The sequence below is a fragment of the Argiope bruennichi genome, chromosome 9, assembly GCF_947563725.1.
Source record: "Argiope bruennichi chromosome 9, qqArgBrue1.1, whole genome shotgun sequence".
In the NCBI taxonomy this organism is placed as follows: Eukaryota; Metazoa; Arthropoda; class Arachnida; order Araneae; family Araneidae; genus Argiope; species Argiope bruennichi.
The window spans coordinates 117017147-117039958 of record NC_079159.1 but is presented as its reverse complement, the minus strand read 5'-3'; the positions used below and the strand labels follow the sequence as shown (position 1 = coordinate 117039958).

Here is a 22812-nt window from a genome sequence, read left to right as displayed (position 1 = left end):
TTAGGTCAACAAAGAAATTTTTTTTAAGTTACTTTTTATTAAATAATTATCAAAAAAAATTATTAAGTATCAAAAAATTATTGATTTTTGCAAGAATTGAACTCGCATTCTTCACCTTCACGTGAAAAGTACCGAAATCCTTGCATTTTACCGATTGAGCTACTGCCTGTTGATTTCAATTTTCATTACAAACTGCGAAAACTCTATTTAAAGTATTAAAAATTAATTACATTTAATAATTAATTAATTAATATTCGAAAAAGCTGTATTAACATCAAGTGTCAACCACAACAAGTTTAAAAAAATGTATTTGAACTGGAGTGGATGAATAAAAAGTATTTTATTAACGATTGAAAATTTGAACAAGATATATAAATTTATACAGAGAGAATGTAAACTAATAGTAGGAATTAAAAAAAAAATTCTGCTATCGTGATGTTTTTTAATTTATGTTCGTAAAAGTAAAAGAATTTTGGCAAATACCAAACTTTATTCCTGATCTTTGTATATGAAGTTTAAGATATTGTTCAAAACATATCTTTCATTTAAGTGTATCATCAATATGCACGGCCCTTTAGATTTTTCTAAACTGGTGACCATTGCAATAAATACTCAGTCAGAACTTCTATATATTTTGTTCGAAATGAAATCTGTTTTGCCTTTTTTTGGTACAAAACTACTCTTTTCTTTTCGTAAGAAAATGGTGCTAACTAATCCCAACCTCATTTGTCATTGGCGTCCACATCTCGACTCTCTCACCCATTCTTTACCTCTCGAAGAATTTATGTTGTCCTTAAACACATGACCAAAGTTCTCATGCCGGCGTCCTTGCATAGGGATAGCGCATCTTCCCCATGATCTGGGCGTCCCGGGTTCGAATCCCGGTTCGGACATGGTTGTTCTTCATCTGTGTTCTATCTGTGAGGTGTGTGAATGTGCCCCCCCCTGTAAAAAGGGGTTGTGCAAGCGAATGTGGGAGTTTCATCTTCATATAAGCTAAAAGTCAGACTTCTGCCCTCCGGTACTCAGGGGTCCTTACCCTCAGAAGCTACTGCACCCCCGTTTCCGTGGTAACGCGGACACGACATCATCATCAAGCTCTCATATCTCCCTCTTATCCCTCCCCCCCCGCATAAAATTATGAATCTTGGGTAAGACCGCAAATGACTTGCATAGCATTGGCAAACAGCAATTACAAAGCATAGATCTTTGCGTAAATGTAGCAATTCTTTCGTGCGGATGTCTTTCTTTTGTTTATTCTATATGTATTTTAAATGTCGTTTTTGTCGATCGAATAAAACCAAAATCTGACACGGAACTACAATTGCAGTCACAAGGAACACACTGAATTTCATTGATTTCAATATTCCGTTAATTAATTATTGAGTTTATATGTATGCAAAATTGCAGATCGAAAGACATTTCAAACCTTTTACAGTTTTGGTTTAAAAGTCGATACGAATCTATATTTCAGTAAATTTTATCTTCTTAACTCTTTGCGTTTTGGAATAATCGGTTTAACTTATAATCGGTGTCAGAAAAGCAAACTCCCTATGAATAGATTCATTCAGAATTTGTTAGAAATCTACACATTTGGTCATTAGTCCATATACAAAATTTCATCCGTTCTAGCTCAAAATCATTTTGAGCTCTCGTGTTCATAGGTAGACAGAAGACAATGCCAAAAAATGTGTTTTTGATATTATTTGTGAGTACGCTACAATACCTTTTCTATAATTCTATATGAGAAAATAAAAAAAAGTTAATAAATACTTTATATTTAAAATTTATTATTTATTACAGATTAGTTGTTAAAATTGTTCTTCATTTGTATTTATATCACATTGGTATCTAAGCTCCATTAATCCTCTTTAGCCCTAATCAAAAGCAGAAATCCATATAAAAAATTATTTCAATATTACTAACTGATATCATAGACAATGAAAATTTTTTAAAAACCACCTTTCTGCCTGTACACTATTGTCAGCTTTATTCAATAACAAAGCGGGATACCCATATTGCATTAGAATAGTAAATACTGATTCCCATCTGAATTGAGAAGACAAGTTCTCTGACATTAGTGACACAATTAGACTCTTATCATTATGTGAATCGTTAATGAGCGATTAATCTTTCACGAACAATGCCTTAACTATCATATTCCTGCAAACTGAAAAAGAATCATTTCTTTCAAATCTGTGACCCAGTTTGTGGATGCATTTAGAAAAAGTCAGCAGCTGGCGTACAGAAACCATTCTTTGAATAGTCGTGTCATCAGGGAAAAAGAAAAAACAACAACAATTTTTCGGAGAAATAGAACAAACTTGATAAAACTCATGAGGGCAAAAAATTCACGCATTTCCTACTTTGAAAATATTTTAATTAATTAATTCATGCTTTTTTTTTACAAATTAACTTTAAATATTTTGGTAAAGAAGAGAATTTCAGAGTTTTAAAAAATCTACATTTATAAACATACAGAAATAAGAAGTTAACTTCAAACCACTTAATTATATGCCTTTGCACATTATGATCTATAGAAGATAGCTAACTCTAATCGAATTACACAACGTTTTATTGCGACTCAATTTTATTAATTATTTTAAAATTTCATTAAAAATTAAATTAAAATTTTTTTTATTTATCTCTCAAAGCAAATTATCTGACCTAACTCCAACCCGAAGTTGGATGAAGAGATCATATTGGACTAGAGATACCTAAGCTTGGTTTGAGGCTTAATTGTCTTATGTTTATATGAAATAGGCCAGTGATCTCTCTCTCTTTCTTTCTCTCTCTCTCTCTCTCTCTCTCTCTCTCTCTCTATATATATATATATATATATATATATATATATATATATATATATATATATATATATATATATAATAAATTTATAAAGAATTTCATTCCTTTACAATGGTCAATTTTCCTTTATTTCAGCTGTTTTTAACATATTAATGATTTATTTTAAGTTAATATTTTATATATTATTAACTTTGTAAATGTATATATATATTTTAATTTATCTCCAGACTATCCATCATCCATATTTGTACACAGTGTTGTTAAAGCTCACTTTTAATATTGATAAATATTTTATTAACTGAGTGAAAGTAATGAAATATATAAGAAGCAGATCAATTATACTTGATTAAATGTTAATATTTCCTCACCCATAAAATTTGTATTTTTACAAACTTATTTATTTGGCATATAAGAAAAGGAAATTTTAAAATCAACTTGCTTGCTATTCCCTTCTCAGTCTAGCAACTCTAGTTAATGAGTTACCTAGTCTGCCTATTTAGAAGTTCGTCATCGTTGGAGATGTGTGCTCTTTCAAAAGCGGCACAAGTGGAAACGAGCAGAAAACCGTATTTCATTTATGATTGTAAAAAACTGGACATCTGCTGTATGTAGATGTTTGATTGAATCGCGCCAGCAGAAAGGGGAAAGTCATTGATGAATGAAATCAGGAAGATCAAGGCAGAGCTAGAATTTCAACACCGTCTTTTGATAAAGAATGATAAGTCCCGTTTTTCTCTAACTGTTCTAAGTCAAGGTTAAAGTCTTATGGAATGGAAGGTGTGTTTATCTTTTTATCAGCAGAATGATATTTGGCGATGTTATGCTTCTTTTTTATCGCAGCAAATCACGAGCGTACTCCACATTTTTTTTCCACTTGTATTTTATGTAATTTCTGCGAATGTATTTTATATATTTATGAAATTTAAGAAACAATCGGTTCTAATTTTCCTTTTATGGTTATAGAAGATAATGTTGAAAACATTTTATTATAGAAGGACATGGTTTATTTGACGATATAGAACTGAAATAAAACAATATATTCGATATGTGAGGGTTGCCCAAATGAAAGGTGGACACTGGCGATTGCGTCAGAATGGCTGCAGCTACAGCAGCGCTACCGAAATGGGATATAAAGGGTGATAGAAGGTGTGCAATGCATACGGCATTCAACAGTGGAAACTGTTCGTGGTAGAGGAAATGGATCGAAAGTAAAGTCGTACTATACATGGATGCTTCCAAATCGGAACAACGCGCGGTAGTATGGTTTCTAATTGTTCGATTGTTGTGGGACCATTTTGATTGATTTCCTGCCCCCAGAGAGCACTATCAATTCAACACAGTTCTGCAGTACTCTGATGAAACTACTGATTTTCAATTTATTAAACATATTTTTATAAATAATTTGCAATAATACGTTTAATTGTTGGAGCAAAATTTAAACCGTTTTCATTGTATCAACAAATATCTAATGATGCGATTTTCTTCCATTGTTAAAAGTTAAAAAGTGAAAATAATGCTTGATTTTTTTTTTCATATTCTCTGGTAGACAATGTCGTTATGGAATTTAGATAGATTTCTTATTTAAATATGGAAATACAGATCATGTTAAAATTTAATTACAGATCATGTAAATCAATTTAATACCAAGACTCTACCATTTAATTTCAAATTAAACACTACAATTTATATCTAACTTACAATTGTGAGAAGTTTCCTTTTTGTAGTTTTGATTGACGTTGAGCGAATTAAAAACCAAATTCACTTATAATTACAAATTACAAAATAGCCGACAAAATGCTAAACCGTGCAGTATTCAGTTTGCAAATCATAATATTTAGTAATATCCTCTTGATAACATTTAGACAAAAATGTCATGAACGTAATATGGTATTATTGCAAGATTCTCAATCCAAATCCGCCCATTCCTGCTCCGGAAATAACACAATTTTAAATAAACTTATAAATAAAGGTTTTTCTCAAAATTATGAAGACCTAAAAAGACAACTGCCTTTTTAGGTCTAGGTATAACATGATAGCGATTTTAAATTAAAACTGATAGCTTATTTACGACAGAAACCAACCGTCAAATACAAAGTGCGAAGCATTTATCTGTTGAAAATAATTCGGAAATAAAGGTAATCGTTTGCAGGTTTAGTTCTAATTTGGAATTAATCAAAATAAATTCGAATTATAAATTGTATTTTAACATTATGGTTAAGAGAAATTCTAATTCAAGAGGAAAATTTGAATTTGGCACAAGGTCTGTTGTATTTCATATTTAAACCCCCCCCCCCAAAAAAAAAACGGAATTTTTTTATTTTTTGTAGAGCGTAGGCATGATAATAAATAAATAAAAAAAACTCCAAGTCTACGCATTTGAGGAAATCCGAGCATAAGGAAGTCATCGAATTTCGGCAAAGGGGACTTTTTTCCTGGTTCATCTCAATTAGAAATATAGCACATATAGAAAGAATACAACGCTTTTATTAACAGAATAAAATTATTTGTACCTTAGCGTATTTCGTTTTTATAATAAAAAATTGAAAATGTGCTGTAATGCGATAATTTGTAAACGCATCTGCAAATCAGAAATTCTCATAGCATAATTTTATACAAAATTCCCCGAAATTAGTCATTACAGTGAACTTAGTTAGGATTTTATTCCATTTAAGATGAAAACTAATAAATATTAGATAGCAAAAAAATTTGAAAATCTAAAAAAAAGACATTTTTCTTTATAAATGTTATTTTAAATATTTAATACTGCTCAAAAAGAATTGAGAGAATTTAACATGTTCGTAATACCTATAAATATCACTGTATAAAATTTTATATATGTATGTAATGAAAAGAATTTTGTATATTTGTTATCGTTCGTTTAGTATATTCGTTATATAAAACGTTTTGTTCGTTTGTTTTGTATATTCGTTCTATCGAACGTTTTGTTCGTTCATTTTGCATATTCGTCATACAGAATATTTTGTTCGTTCGTTTTATATATTCCTTATATAGAATGTTTTGTTCGTTTGTTTTATATATTCTTTATATAGAAAGTTTTGTTCATTCGTTTTATATATTAGTTAAACAGGTTTTGAGAAAAAGATAAAAAATCCCATCATTTTTCCATTCTAGCCTTACAAACACGTTTATAATTTAAATATCTGTTTAAAATATTTAAAAAAAACTATCGCACATAGGATGTATAAGTTATGGATGCAAATTTTTAAAAAAAATATACAATAATATATAAAATGTAGATAAATTTTTAAAATTAAAAAAAATTTAATTTAAATACAATTATTTAAATACTATTATTTTTTATTTAATTGTATTGTTAAAAATAATTTTTTATATTATAGCATATGTTCCTGAAATATAAATATTGAAATAGAAATACTGAAGGCACATAAATTCACTTTTTGAAAGATTAAACAAATATCGAATTGAAAAAAAAAGTTCAAAATTTTGATTAGTAAAAAACTTGTAATTAAAATTTTCGCTGAATTCTATTTTTAAGTAAATAATCTTTTAAAATTTTTTTTCATATGTTTGGTATTTTAATCCAATAAACCAATATCCATTTATTATTTTACTAAAATACATTCAACAACAGATACATTTATTATTCTCTATTCTTATCATTATTTTTCAGATATTTTAATTCGATTTTATGGATAAAAAATAAAGAATTTTTCAACTGTATTTCAGTTTGATGTTTTTTATTTCAGGTATTAATGTAAAAGCAAAACTTTTATTATAGTTGCTTATTGTCTAATATAAATAAATTTCAAATTCTGTCAATATATATTTCAATTCTTAATTGTTTTAAACTTCCTAGCGACTTTTGAGCATTATTTAAAAAAAATATATTCAGTCTAGGTTCGAAGAATAGAATTTAAAAGTCAATGTCCTGACTAGGTTTCTTTCTAAGTAATCGGATATTGATTATCCATGAGCCGTTAGACGGACGGATGGAACTTCTTTTTAGTATTCTGAATCGAACTCTGATTTTGATTATTCTTTGCTTTGGTGTGGCTATAAATCAGTATGATAAAGGTCATTGTCCTCGAATCTTTTTTTTTATTCATTTTAGAAATTCACGATAGCATATTAAAAAAATAATAACTGTAAATATTAAAGAGATACTAAAAATAGACAAATATTTTATTTGAAATCAATACATTAAATAGATTAATTTTTGTAAATTAAAAAAATATTTAAAATACCAATATGATGAACACTAAATGATTTTTTTTTCAATTAACGCATGAAAAATGATATAATATAATATCTTTAACTCACACTATGTGTTATTTGATTGTTTTTATTTGTTTTATTTTCGGATTTGCTGACTTCATGAATTTTTTTAATAATTCATGATTTTTCTTTTAGTTCCATTTGTTATATCACAAATTACTTCGATTGGATACAGATCTTATTTTTAGTAAAACAGAAAAAAATACTTTTATGGTAGATTAGTTTTAGATTTTATTCATCTAAATTCATATACTACTAATATTTTTTTGCATTAAAAATAAATAAGAAATATCACTTTGCTTTAACTAAAAATACTTTCACTATTTATATACTTTATTCTAAAACATCTTATTCGTGATTTAAAAAAATAAAAACGATTTAATAACCAACCTTGTTGGACATATAACGGTTTCAGAATAATAATTTGGAATTAAAATATGTATATTTCTCCATGTACATATTCTTTATATGCAATCAACATGAAAAAGAAATTTAACATTTTATTTCGGTGTTCAAGCGAGACTGACTGAAATAGATAATACAATCCGTTGGTATTCTACATTTTTATATGTAGCTTTGAATTTTTTTCTGTAATGGATAATTGTATTTTATATTCTAATATATGACTTTTACATGCATTAGTAAAAATTCACTTTTGATCAAATTCATACCTCATATTACAATATTTAGAAATATTTAATTGATTATTTCAATTTTGTTTGGTGCGGGTTTAAATTTTATGAATTAAATATCAAAAATTGAGAAGATATCATTTATAATAAGACGAATGCTTCTAAAAGATATATACCTATTCAATGAAAATTAATGATATCACAGTCATACACAGAATTTATATAGAAAATTTTTACAACTTGTTGGAAGCTTCAGAGGCTTTTCTCTTTCCGTGAACACGTGACGCTGAGATTCTATGTAGGTCATCCAATCGTGACACTCGTAAACAAGCCACGCCTTGTCAAAAGTGCAAACAGCTGCACATTAGAAGTAGAAAATTTCAGATGACATCCGCTGCCGGAAAAGTTGAGTGAATGACTATCTAACTTAGCTCATTTCTCGAAAAATTAAAATTTTTTTGGGGAAGTATATATTGCAAAAGCCCATCAAAATTTTGTATAATTCAATTGTTTTATAGAATTATTTCATGAAATAACTGATCAAATGAATTAAATTGTATAATGAATTTATAATGTAGTGTAGAATTAAGTGTAGAATTATTAAATTGCATTAATAATTCTACACTTTTATTATTTTAGGTGATAACAAGTTATTTTATAAAATGATTGGCAGTTAAGGTGTAAAAGAAACAATTTAACTGAATTAAATAGCACAGAAAATGTTATTTATTCATATAGTAATAAAATCATTTTTTTACTAATAGGGATTATTTTTCTGACATTTATAAATACATAGAAACAATTGATCAAATGAGTTAAATTTGATGTTAATTAATAATTCAACACTTTAATTATTTTAAGGGATAATTGGTTATTCTATAAATTATATAATAATTATATAATTCTATAAATTATATGATAGTTAAAGTGCAAAATAAACAATTTAATTTAATTATACAGCATACAAAATATTTTTCATACACTGACCAAATAAAATAATTTGCTGGACAAAAGGGATGATTTTCCTGACTATTGGAATTACATAGAATATTAATTCTAAAACTATTATATCTTTTGTTTATAGGTCACTTTTTACATGAACATTTATTAAATCCGTGACTTCAGACTTCACAGTTTTTTGAATTCAGAATTTATATTAAAACCATCCTGTGTATCCTAATATTTCTATTAATGCTAAAAATCTAAATGAGGCTTGTCGGTTATTTTACACTTTAACATAATGTGGATCTTTATTTTATAAATTAATTACTTAAACCATAGAATATATGTAAATTCTGGGATTTAACAGACTCAATCAGTTAGTTCTCGAAATTGTTAAACATTTTGCTAAATAACGAGAACATATACTTAGAAACCAAATATTTGTTCTCGAATTTAATTTAATTCTTGAGGGCCTTTTGTTAGCTGAAATATTCGGAATCTAATATTAATTTTCACAAACAAATCAGTGTAAAATAATCGATCTGACCTTGGACCTCCAGAAGACTATTTATTTAAATTTTTACTAGTGCTCTTTTTCTAAATGAAAAACATTAAATCCATCACTAAACAGAAAAATACGGCTTTAATTAGATGATAGAAAATATTATGTAATTTTATAATACCGGCACAGACGAGAGTTGAGCTCGGGGCATTTTAAAATTGAATTTATTTAAAGGAAATATAACCTTAGATTAGTTGAAGTGTTGCATTTTCAAAATAATTTATAATGATGAGTTAGGGAGAAGTTGTTGTTGTTGCTTATGGCATTTGTCATAGACAAGCCCGCTGACGATTTTAAGTCGAGTTTTAGCCTCTCTTGTTTCAGTAGTGCCATCTAGGATCAAGAATACGTTTTAGCTACTCATGCGTTACAGCCCTTTTCAAGGACGGACTTCATTCATACATTTCATTCACTCTCATCCACAGATCGTAATTTAAATCTGAATAAGGAACGATCATCACCAGTGGTATTTAGTGAAAAGTTATTGTTTGAAACGGAACATAAATTGATTGCTTTTTTGAATTATAGTGCAGTAATTTTTAATTACAACACTTTTTCCCAATTGTTTACTTTGGTACTTAAATAAACGAAAGTTTAAATAAATGTTTTGAATAACATCTTATTAACGTCGATTTTTAACTATATTTTATGTTGTAAAATTTAAATAAATTCATCGCATTTTGGTTTTAATCTATAAAAAGCAACATACAGTTTCTAAGAAAAGGAAATATCTAATTTTTTCGATTTTTCTATTGTTTCAAATCACAATTAAAAATTCCAGTACAAATTACTATTTTAAAATTGAATTTTTTAAAGGTTTACTCGGGGTATTTTAAAATCGAATTTGTTTAAAGGAAATATAATACCGGATTAGATTGAAGGGCTGCATTTTGAATACAGTTAAAAAGAATGAAATTTCGTTCAAAAAATTGGTCTGTAATGAATATCGTGTGTCATAAAATATCTTGAATACTTCTAAAAGGATTTACCGACAGGTGTACAAATTGGATTCAATAAATTACGAGACGAATCTATGATTTTGATTTCAATAAGATATTTCATCTGATTGATTGTCATATTGTGGATAAATCAAATATCATCAGAAGTTAAATGTGTAGGAGATAAAACTAAAGAACCTTCAGTAAATAAATGATGTAGAAACGAATTAAAATTGGCCAAAAGAATTTATCTATATAAAATAGCATCGGAACTTTATTCATTCCAGTAATCATAAAACATATGGCTTAAAATAATTGCATTTTTCAGAGAAAAGTATTTTGAATTGTTTCTCTTTGTCCAAATGCAATTTGATGGAAATAGATATTGTGTAGTGTGGCGTTATTATATGTATTCTATATGTATCTTTTATATGGGAATATCATGCTGTTTTGGGATTGGTTTTAATTTAGTTATAGTAACCTTCTGTTTTAAAGCAACATTAGGGCTATTCTGGGACGGACCTCGTAATTTTGAACCGCGGTCAGATGACGAGGACGGCACCTGAGCTGGCACTCCCCACTCAAAATTTCCACACCACATCAGCGGGAGGATGTGTGGCCGCGATGGATTTAACATACACGAAAACCGGTTACACATGGTTTTTCGGTGGAACCAGCTCTCGAACCTGACACCCTCCGGTTCCAAAGCCGAGACATTATCACCAGGTCACCATGACCTTTGGGATCAACAACTTTCGTAAAGAATATTTGTCAATACTAGCAGCAAGTGATGAATATTTATTTATGTATTCATTTTTTTCGCCTTGCGCTGTAGATAGTTTTGTTTATAATTGATCTAATTTTTTATGACAAATTAATGGTAAGATCTCACTTCGGAAGTCGCAAGGTTCAAGGCTAAAAAGCGATTCTATGGAAGGATCGTCGTGTAAACGAGTCTGAATCCTTAGGTATAAATACCCTGAAGTTTGGAGAAAGAGGGCTGGCTCATTTGTCATCCTGCCTTTGACTATTGCTTAAAATTACGAGGCCTGTTCGAAAATAGCTCTCTTGTTGCTTCAAAACAGGCGTAAATGTAATTCCATTTTACTCAACAATAATGATATATCTCTGCTTATAATAAAAGCAAATAAGTGCGTTTGTCTCTTTTTGACGCTTAACAAGACAGGATTTTGGACATAAAGCTGTGAAAAGCGTGCTTTGGTGAAAGAGAATGTGTTTCTCGGAATGAATGTTTTTGAAATTTCAATTAACTAAGGAGTAAAATTTTGGAATTTCTTGTGTTTACTTCTGAAAATAATATTGCACAGAAATTATTTTTACTCCACCTTAAAATTAAAGATAAAAAAAAAAATTGTCTTTCCAATGATATCAATTTATTTATACAATTTTACTTTAACATAAATAAATTTTGGAAAGCATTTTTAATTATGATTTACAATAATTCTTTTTATTGTTGCCATGAAAGTCAAACAGATTTTATTTATCCATCAAACATCCTAAAAGCGTGTTTGTTAAAAAAATTGGTATATAAATATCTTGACATTTAATAAACAGATTTAAGGGGAATTATCATTTTAAAAATGCCAATTAATTTTTAGAACAGTATATCTCTGCTTTAACAAATTGTTAAAATTTAATTCTTAAATACAATTTTTCGTGTGGTCTTCTATTATTATTCAAGAGAAGATAATACTGCAAGCTGTGATTCATTTTCATTGCTTTACTTTTCCTTTTTAGACTCGTGTTTTTTCCCCTCATCATTTAAAACATGAGGCTTCTTTGATTGTTTTTTTTTTATGCATTGAGAAAATAAAACAATTAAAAAATGTTTCTCATTTTTTTTTCTGTTTTAAAAAATTTGTTGGTCTAATGATAGATTTCCTCTTTAGTTACAATTTAAATCAGCCTATTGAACTATTGCAAGATAATGTTCCCTAAAAGTTATTTATTTAGTAGTTAAGTATATATTAGTTAGTTAAGTTAAGTTAAGTTAGTTAATATATTATATTTAGTTTAAATATATATTTTAAAATTAATTAAATAATTTGTAAATTATAGTAATGTAATTTTGAGTCATGCCTAACCTAAATAATAAAAGAATCTATCTAGTTCAGATTTTTTTTAGGCGACTCATTCAAACTAATAGTTTTTTAAATGTTGATTGCAAGAGAGTAATCATTAACTAACTTTTGAATCATTAATTTAATCCATAAAATAAAATCATTTAAAATAATTTTATATTCTTTGTGCATCAAAATTAAATTCTAATCGCGATACTTTTCTTATATTTTACTTCTTCACTTTTATTTTCAAATTATTTTTAGTCTTTTGTAACAGTTACTGATTTCAATTCATCAAAAATAAAATTATGAATTAAATTTTGATGGGCTTAAACTAAATTTGTATTCTTACTTTGATTGTATAAATATGAGGTATTTCAGAAGAAACTTTAACTTATTAAGATGTTTTTATTAACCTGGAAAAGTCCATCATAATTAAATTCGATTTCCTTCACTTTATGTTATTCAAAGCAATTTATAATTAATTAATATATTATTTGCTTTTCAATTTATAAGTAAAAATTTAATATTGATGTGATTTTTTTATCCTGCAATTTGCGAATTTTACAGCCCATTAAATATGTATGTCGAGGTTTACTTATGTAGATGTTTTAATATCTTGTTTCACTTAATATCTTGATCACGATTTGAAATTATTTGAAATTTTTTTGTTTCGAAGTACTTTTTGATTAAGTAAGAACTCGTTTTATTTTACAAATGATGTCCTTATTTGCTTCTTTTGTAGAACTTCGGCAAACAGCGGAAGATCAGTGATTCCACCGAATTCAAGCAGCTTACCAAGCAGGATGCCAAGAACGAACTTGCCAAAGAACTCGAGAAGATTCTCAATACAGCGCCCTCTACTGTTGAGAAACAGGTACTAGTTCAAAACTAAAATTATGTTTTTATGATTTAAGACTTGTATTTTAACACCATTTTACATTCCCGATTTTACAGTTTGGGAGGGATTGTGGCAATATTTTAGCAATAACAATGGGCAGTTAAAAGTAAAGTTTATAAAGCCATTTTAGAAGACTCGACCCGATTGGAAAATGCATCGATACGTTTGCATTTATTATCGCAATCATGTTAGTGTAAGTTATCACAGTTAAACAGAGTGCCAAATAATGATTGTTCAACGTTATAGTTTTATTTTTTTGATAGTAAAAGAGTAGGAAAGTTTCATTATACTAATCACAAATTTATGAAAAGCCACATTTTATCTACATGTTGGTCTAATACTTTTTGAATGATATGATATGTTCTAATGATAGTTCTTTTCTACGAGGCGATTATAAAATGTGCATTATAAGGAAAAAAACAAACAAACAGAATATTGAATATCAAGTTCTGATCATACTCCGTAAAAATACAACAACAACAACAATAATAAATATATTACCAAATACTAATTATACACACTGGCATGGTGAAATGATAATTGAAAATACGTTTGCAAAATTAGAGGATTAAGGTCCTGATGGAAACATTGCCTATGGAAATATTCGAAAATCAAATCTGTCATTTATAAAAGAAATTGTTCTTTGGAAAGCCTCATTAAGTCTTGTAGTACTTAAATCCTGCCCACTAATAATTTTTAGAATTATCAGATTTGTAAAGGAACAGAATTAAATAAAAGAATCATTTGCATCGAGACTTTTTCCCGCCCAAACTTTTAAATATTCTTTTTTGGTAGAATTCAACAGATAAATTTGTGTTAAGATGCTGATTGCTAAGATTAAGAGATAATAAGGGAATAAATCCCTATTAACGCAAAATATTGTAAGATATTTCCACTATGTTGTCCGATATTTTGAATGTCGGCCAATGTTGTAAAGATATCGTAATAGGGTTGTTGGGCATTTTGCTAATAGGGGTGGTGATGTAAGGATCTTGCTCCCATTTTCCACCACATCTGCGCATAGCTGTTGTGTTCAAGTTAAACTGCATGGAGTAAGTAAGGAAAGGATTATGTTCATCTTGAATATTGCAATGAAAATTCTTGGTCAATGATAGACATTTGCCTTTGTAAGCAAGACAAATGTCCATGTTGTTATGATGGTAATCCATCATAAGTCAACTGTTTCGATTGCTGATTTAGTATGGATTACCAGAAACGAAATTGTACACATTAAGGAGAATAAAAACAGATAGCATAGGGCCAGAATGGAAAAAGAACTGTTAATTTTCTAACATTTTTAAAGGCTACACTGCATTTATATTTTTTTTCTTACATTTCCTTCAATAATGGTCTAAATCAGTATTTAATTGTGCGCAGGAAAAACTCTTCTTTCCTTCACTTAATGAAACATTCCAATGAATGATTCTAATAGCAAAGGTCCTGAAATTTGAAAATATTTCTCTTCATTATTTGATAATTACTTTATTTTCAGCTCTTTGCAATGGGCGGTAAATGGACGTATTTGGAAAACTGAAGTTGTATTAAATCTACAAAGTCATATATTAACTTTTCGGCTAATATGTTGCATACTTTAGTGGCAGAGATCGAAACAGAGGAAGTAATGATGACATCGAATTGTTAATGTTTTCTCATTTATTCGTAATCTCACTCATTTATTTCGCAATTTATGTCTCAGTATTTAAAACCGAAGTTCATTGCAATGAAAATTAACTAGGAGTGTATTTCTTGAATCTTTTTCATATACTTCTACAAAATAACGCATTGAATATTTAGCTTCATAGTATAGTTGATAAAAGTGGAACCGAAGTTTGCACAATACAAATTTCACTAACCCAGCTTGTTTCATTTTTGATGTATCGAATACAAACAAATTGAAAGTCAACTGGACGAATTAAGTCTATTTGATTCAGAACTCTAACTCGGATGATAAAATTTGTGCGCCAAATTTTAGGCTTGCTGCACATTTGAGCTATCGTGTTCCATACATACTGACAGGCAGACTTTCCACTTTATAAGTAGCGAATTTCACGCTAAGGAAATGAGGTAGCTGCCTAGAATTGTTAAGCTGAAGTAAGTAGATTAGAAAACTTTATTTTCCTAGGTGCTAAACAAATAAACTTATTTGAAATTCTATGAATCATAAAATATTAGGACAATTTTAGCATTTTGTCATGTATATTTAATCAGATTTTTATGCACTTCATTGTCTATGTAGTTAGTTTTTAGAATATTTATAAAATCGAACATCTGCTTCCATAATATTATGTTCAAACATGGATGCCGGGTAGTCTGGAGTCATGATAGATAAATATAAATAATACATACTCATGAAGTTAATAAAATAAAAAAGAATGAATTTAAAATTAATCATTAATATTCCAAGGATATGCTGAAAGATGACACTATGTTTACGTCTTATTAAAAGAGAGGTCTCATAATTTACACTGCAACAAAGTGCCTAAATTCGGCTCTGCATTTCATTCAAAATTTGATACCTAAACACACTGCTAAGAGAAATAAAAATACCAAATTACGTTTTTCTAGTTTGTTTCATTTTTTGAATTACCTTGTTTGCAAACAATGAGATATAATTTCATTTTTTTTTTTTTGCATTTATGTAGGTCTAAAAAAGTTTTCAACAACTGGAACTTGAATTGATTGACGATTATAATACTTTTCTTTGATTACTAAAAAGTAAAAACTCTCAAAATTAAAAGATCAGTTAGTGTATCTTTTTACCGATTGAGAAATAGATGAAGAAATAGAATTAGTTGAAAGAATCGCAACATTTTCAGAAAAATGAGAAATCTGAGAGAATTAAAACGTATTTGAAATCCACTGTTAAAATAATAAACTATAACATTGTTTTATGGGAAATTTTGTATACAAGTTTTACTTAGGATAAATCATGCAAGGAAACTGGTTATGAATCCACTCATTCTTTTTCACCTACATCCTGTTTCAGTCAACAGATAGAAAACACGAAGAATAAAAAATAATTTGCATAATTGAACTTTCAAAAGATGTATTTCAACAATAGAATGCTTGAACTAGAATTCTAAAGGTTAACTCGATTCTCCCTTATTTAATTACCGAGTTTTCTCATCTTGCAAACTTTAGAAGCCCAGTTCTATCTCAGACCCAGACTCTAACATGAATGAATTACTGTTGTAATGCCAGGGGATGTCCCAAATTCCTTACTGGATAGATAAAGGGAATATATTAAACATATTTTTTTTGTAAGATACTGATAAATTTGAAAATGAGGAATTTGGATGATTAGCTGCCTTAAAACTTGTCAAACCCTTTAAAACTTGTTTTATATTATAACCATTCTCTGATTACCGAAAACTATCATTGTCTGTATCCTTTATGCCCCAATTGGTGAAAAGTCTGATAAAAGTAAAGGAAAGATATTCTTGTTTCATAAGAAAAGCCATTTTATAAAATAAGAAAAACATTTTTATCTTTCTATTTTTACTAACGACGTGCATTTAACAACAAGAACAAAAAGATTTCTTTCTCTGTTTGATTTTCTTCTATGCAAAGAAATAGCATTGAAATAGCGAAAAAAAAACTCATTCTCGAGATTTTGATTAATTTCCATTATTTTTTATCCCACTGATTCCCCACCAATCATTTTTGGAATTATTTTATTGCATAGTAATTTATTTGGGTGAACGATAACTCAAAAATTCAACTAAATAAGAGTGAGAAATTTTGTAGATATCTTTATAACAAAAATTGTAGATTATTGTGACTAGCATTTACGCTAATTAACTATCGAACTTTTCCATAAAAAACAATGGCCAAAAAAATTTAAAAAACAGCAACCTTTCAAACTGTTGGTGAAAGAGTCTATATGGAAATGAATGCTTTTACTTAAAAAGCGTATTAAAACTTAATGGTTGGAATTTGGAATAGGATTTATCACTAGTTCTGTATATTGTATCAAATCAATGGACATTTTAACGGCATTTCAGCCAGTATCTATATATAAACCAAATGCTAACGTACATGACACAGATATCTCTCTTATTACGTATGAGAGAATGGAAACACTCAAATGTAAACATGTTGATATACCAACGTTTCAAACTGCTTTATTCAGCGTTTTTACAGCTGTACTTATTTTAATAACATTACTATATTATAAATGCTGTTTGCCATGTCAAACACTTCATATAGTTAGAAGATGTGAAAGAAATTAATAAATAAATTCAGAAAGTTTAATAATCGAGAGTGAAAAATAGCCTTAACCATCAATATGGATACTTGCTATGGAAATAGATGACCATATCTTTCAAAATTATTAATTTCCCAAAATGATTTTCAAAAACTTATCTCTTTAATGATATCGATTTCATTTCTGTACAGTTTTCCTCCTTTACTTTTAATAAAATCTTCAAGTTTTATTTACAATTTTATGATGATTTTAACGTTATAAAATTCAAATCCATCCATCAAAATATTCAGTCGCTTGCTTTTTAAAGCGACAATATTTTGTAGATTATTTTACAATATTAAAATTAAGATTAAAAATACGTTTTACGGACATTTATTTCGAAATAGGGTTCTCACTTCCGCTTATATTTCGTAGTATATACACTTTTAATTTATTCCAACAATAATTTGTTGCAGAATGATTCAGTTAAATTTATATTTTTAAATTTATCAAATAAACTGAAATTTAAAAAGATGCATTTCATATTAATCGCTTACTAGCCTAAAATGTTAATTATCTGGGCGAACAAGCTGGTCGACAAAGACGGCTAGTATTTATAATTATGTCATCGCGAAAACTCTTAATGGCAGATGAATGAATTTAGAATTAATACATTGAATTAATACCTTTACCTATATTGAAGGTCATTCAGCAGCAAGTCCATTGACTGACCGAACATATGTTAAACCGATAAATGTGACTAGTGGCTAGAAGAATAAAATTTATCATAAAAATTTTTAGATCTATACTTAACTGTTTATACAATCGGTCAATGACAAATAAATATCTGCGTACTCAATTATCTTCACTCTGTAACAAAGCAAAAGAAAGAGGAACTATGCTATAGAAATAAACTAGAGAAAGAAAAAAAATTATGTTATCTCTTTAAAAAGTTCAAATCTTATAGTTATTTAATGTTTATACATAATTTTTTTTATAAATTTAAAATTTTCCTTGCCTATAAATCAGAATATCCAAGATATTGTAAAGATTTTACGATTAAAATACGTTTTTAAATAAATATTCTTTAACACAACATTTTGTTCAGTTTATGAATTTATTTACCGAATATCTATTTGATATCTACCGGAGATTGTTAAGTAAAACAGTTTCATAATCCACGCATTATAAAATATAACCATGGCAAACTGCACTAGAACTCAAACTTTGGTTCTTATTCACGTGATCACTTTCTGTTTCTTCATCATCCTTGGATTACTTCGTTAACATGACTGCTATTGAAAAGTGATGCAATTCAAGGATGACCGACTGTGGTTTTTCTTTTTTCAGAGGACGGCGGAGGAGTTCAAGGGTTTCCAGCGGCTTTTCTCGCAGTTCTTGCAGGGCACAAGCAGCACGGTGCAATGGGAGAAGGTCGAACCTCTGCCGGAAGGAGCAGTGAGTACAGGTGTTCGATTTCATAAGGCTCTCGCTTGATACGGAGCATTCATTTGGAATCGAGCTTGCCTTAACAATAAAGCTTTCGTTTTTGATAGCAATTATCTGATATTTAAGATTTCCAATATAATTGACATTAAAAGCAATTGTTTCTGACAGATTTATAAGTATACATCTGAAGTAGAATTTTAAATTTATAGTTTAATGATTTTATACATGATTGTGATCCAGATGTTGCCAGAATTTCAAGTTTTTTTAAAATTTTTTTATTTTATCACATCAGGAATATTCTGATTTATGAAATGTAGGCGCATTAAGCTTGTAAATTTTGTTTTAGAACAAACATATCTTTTGGAATATCTTAAATGATTGTAATTTATATGTTGCAAAGGCAGTTTATTATTATTTGTTTTCATTTAGAAAAAGCACATGTAAATTCTTTAAATCAGAAAAAATTTCTAAAATCTCATTGGCAGAGATTTTTGAGGTAATTAGCTAGAATTCATTGAAATTCTTTACATTCCCTTTAAACTTTCTTCTGTCAGCAGTGGTGTGGTGTGGAAGCTTAGAGAGGGGGTGCCATCTCAGGTGTCGTTCTTGTCATTTGACCACGATTTATAATTACGAGATCCGTGCCAAAATAGCCCTAGTGTTGCTTTAAAACAGAGCGTTAATATAACTAAATTAAACTAATTTGCCAGCAGTTTTCCTTCTCCGAAATAAGTCACAGAAAAAAAAAAGTCCATCTTTACTGTATCGTCCAAGGAAAATTTCGTAACGCATTGGCTGGACTAACGTTCGTAACGCAAGATTGCTATTCTATCGATTCTTGATTTTAAATGTTACAAACTACTTACTTTAGTTGAACAATATAAAAATATTTTCTACTTTTTAATAAAGTGTCATCATCATTTTAGTACAGAATTATGATTGTAATTTCAAATAATAGAAATAGAATTTAAAATATTTTGAAATTTCTAAAATATTAGTTTCTTTTAAACAATTGCATAACACATAGTGATAATTACAGCCTTTTTATAATATAACTCTTTTGAGAATTCAAATATAAATGTTTTATTTTCTTTATATTTTATTACCGATCATTTAATAAAATGAAGATTGACCAAGATATTTTACATCGTTTTGTTTGATTTTAATTTAATTATTTTTCTTACAATATTCATTTGTTTTTCTTTATTTTTAGAGAATTCTTTTATTTAATCGAATATTTTAATATTTCGAAAAAAAAATGCTAGTTGTACTTGTAGCAATGTTAGAATTTGGATTTTAAAACTTAAAATTGAATGAATGCCCTTAAAAGCTTTGCATTAATACCTTTAAATATATTTTCTTCTAAAGTTTTTAAATAACAGAGTATCGAATGTCTACAACTCTATAAATATTTTTTTAATAAAATGCAATGGACTGGAATGACTTGGAAAAAAGTAAAGGGGACCCCCCCCCCCCTCTGTAGACATTACAAAAGAGGTTTCATTGCATTATGCATATCACATTTAACATTTTAAACTGAAATGGAAAGTATTGTCTACATTAAAACGCTTTAATGACAATACAAAATTTCAATTTCTTATCAAAAAGAAATATAAATGCAACGATTTCCAGACTTAAACTTCCCTTGAAATAAAGATTTTTCTTGATAATTATTTAAAAAGAAATGGAAATCCTAAAATAGAACAGTTTTATAAAATGAAATAACAAAACACGTTTAAAGCACAAAAGTTAAACAAAGAGATTTTTTGTAATTAATTGTAATTCCCTTCAGTTTATAAAAAAATCCTGTAAATCATTTTGAGGAACAACATTTTTCTTTGAAAATGCATATATATATACACGGTAATGTGTAAATAGCGCTTTTAAATGCTAAAAAGTGAAACCAAAAATTGTTTAATTGCACTCAAATGGTGCTTGGACTATTTTAAATGTCATTACTTTGTTCCAGATATTATTCATGTTATTTTATTTTTTTAATATCAAGTAAACGTTTTTCATTGAGAAAAGGTTAAAATTTCTTATTCAATCTACAGGTGATTGGTTATAAAAGTTTGACAAGTCCTGATACGAAAAAGATCAGGGATATGCTGAGCAAACTAGTTGTGGTCAAGTTGAACGGTGGTCTGGGAACTACAATGGGCTGCACTGGACCCAAGTCCATCATCCCTGTCCGAAATGAACTTACATTCCTCGATCTCACAGTCCAGCAGATAGAGGTAGGCTTAAGAAAGCTATTTGGGTTTCTGTTTCAATTACAATATTCATTCATAAAGGGATATCTTCAAATTGGACATTAATAATAAATAAATAAAAATTTTCAAAACTTTTGTTTTTAATTTCCTTTTTATTCGGAAGAGGGCAGCACTACCACACGAAAATTTCTGTTTCTCTACTGTAAAACGCAGCTGAACTTGCATGTACTTATTCTACAACAAAATGAAATTGAGTGTTAGAAAATAATGGCAATAAAAAAATTTAAATATTTAGTAAGTTTTCTGGCTTCGAACTGCATGAATATGATTGAAATGGATATTATGAAATTCCAAAATAATAGAATGGAAATATAGAACCAAAATGCTAACCTCTCATTTTATATCCGCTGCTCTTTCAAACACGTTTTTATCTTTTAATTATATATATATTTTTTTGAGCAAAAGTAGTATTACCAGAATAATTAAATAAACGAATTATAGGAAAAGTTTTTTCCCTTCATTTAATGCCACTATGACTGACAGTCGCTAATCATAGATTAATTCACAGTTTTTTGTGTGTGGCCTTGAGCAATTTAGATTGACGAAAAAGGGATGCGGTAAATTCTGTAGTATCGATAGATTAATTAATTTTTGATTATCTGAGAAAATGAGTGGCACGACAAATGTGCGGATAAGCGAATTCCAAGAATATTCTGCAAAATGATCGAAAAGATATATAAATCAATTCGAAAGTGTTTTTTGAATTATATTTATTCCATTAGGATCTTTACATACAATTATAATTGAATAGAAATTGTAGCATATTGTATATACAGTATTGCTGGTTTACTTCTTCAGCAGAGAAAAAAAACTTTTTTTATATCAATCTTTTTTTTAAAATTTGTAATTGAAATTTAAAAATATTCTGGAATTAAAACCCACGAGTAAGCGAGTGTTTACTGCATAAAATTGATGAAAGATCAAAATTATTTGTTTCATAAAGATATCAAAAGTTATTTATAAATATTAAATTACTTGAATAAGAATGATTCACAAATGCTTAAGTTTATTGTAGAAACTCACTTCAATATTGTTCTTATACAAAAGATATACGAAGTACAAGAAAATGATTAGCAACTTTTCTAGCTTCTTTTTATTCAGAAAATAATTGAGGTTTTTAAAATAAAATAGTTAGAAACTGTAACAGCTATTTAAGTTATATTGCAATTAATGAATATGATTTAATTTTTCTGATAGATAAGAACACCGTTTCATACCCCCGTATCCGTAATCATTCTGGTCACTGAACCGTTTGATGGGCATGTTACGGGAATTTTATTGAATACCAGAATATTTACAGAAGAATAAAATTCAAAAATAACTATGTATAGAATTTACAAACACATAAAGAATTATAATATGAAGCCATTTACAACGATTTTATAATTTAAGATATTATAGAAAAATTAGGTGGGATAATAATATGCTGAAAGATATAAAAAAAAACATAAGACGTATAAAAAACACATGAACGTATTCACTTGTTATCATAACATAGTTGATGAAGATTCAGTTATAAAAATCTAATAAAAATTAATTTGGTTAATGGTAACAAACAAAATCTCTGTTGGAAAGATATTTATGAATGTATATGTACGTGAAGAGACTTTGGTGCTTTCCTCCCTCCTTAGTTCTTGTATGTATGATACTTGATGTTGAAAATTAGGAAGGTAAAAAAGATCTCTATTTTCACAGATAAATTTAATTATTCTATGGATTTTTAGCCTGGAGAGAAAGTTGCTGGTTTTTTCTGAAGTTTTTGTTTGTTATTAAAAAGTTATTGGAT

General features: G+C 28.2%; 1 protein-coding gene across 2 annotated transcripts in view; it reads left to right on the top strand.

Annotated features, from left to right (window-relative positions):
- Positions 1-22812, top strand: part of LOC129984401 (UTP--glucose-1-phosphate uridylyltransferase-like) — a 63171-nt gene that overhangs the window by 15445 nt on the left and 24914 nt on the right. For both annotated transcript variants that reach the window (XM_056094280.1, XM_056094279.1), the window contains exons 2-4: positions 12963-13094; positions 18655-18762; positions 20808-20990. In XM_056094280.1, the coding sequence (XP_055950255.1) occupies positions 12963-13094; positions 18655-18762; positions 20808-20990 (423 nt within the window). The remainder of the gene's footprint in view (positions 1-12962; positions 13095-18654; positions 18763-20807; positions 20991-22812) is intronic.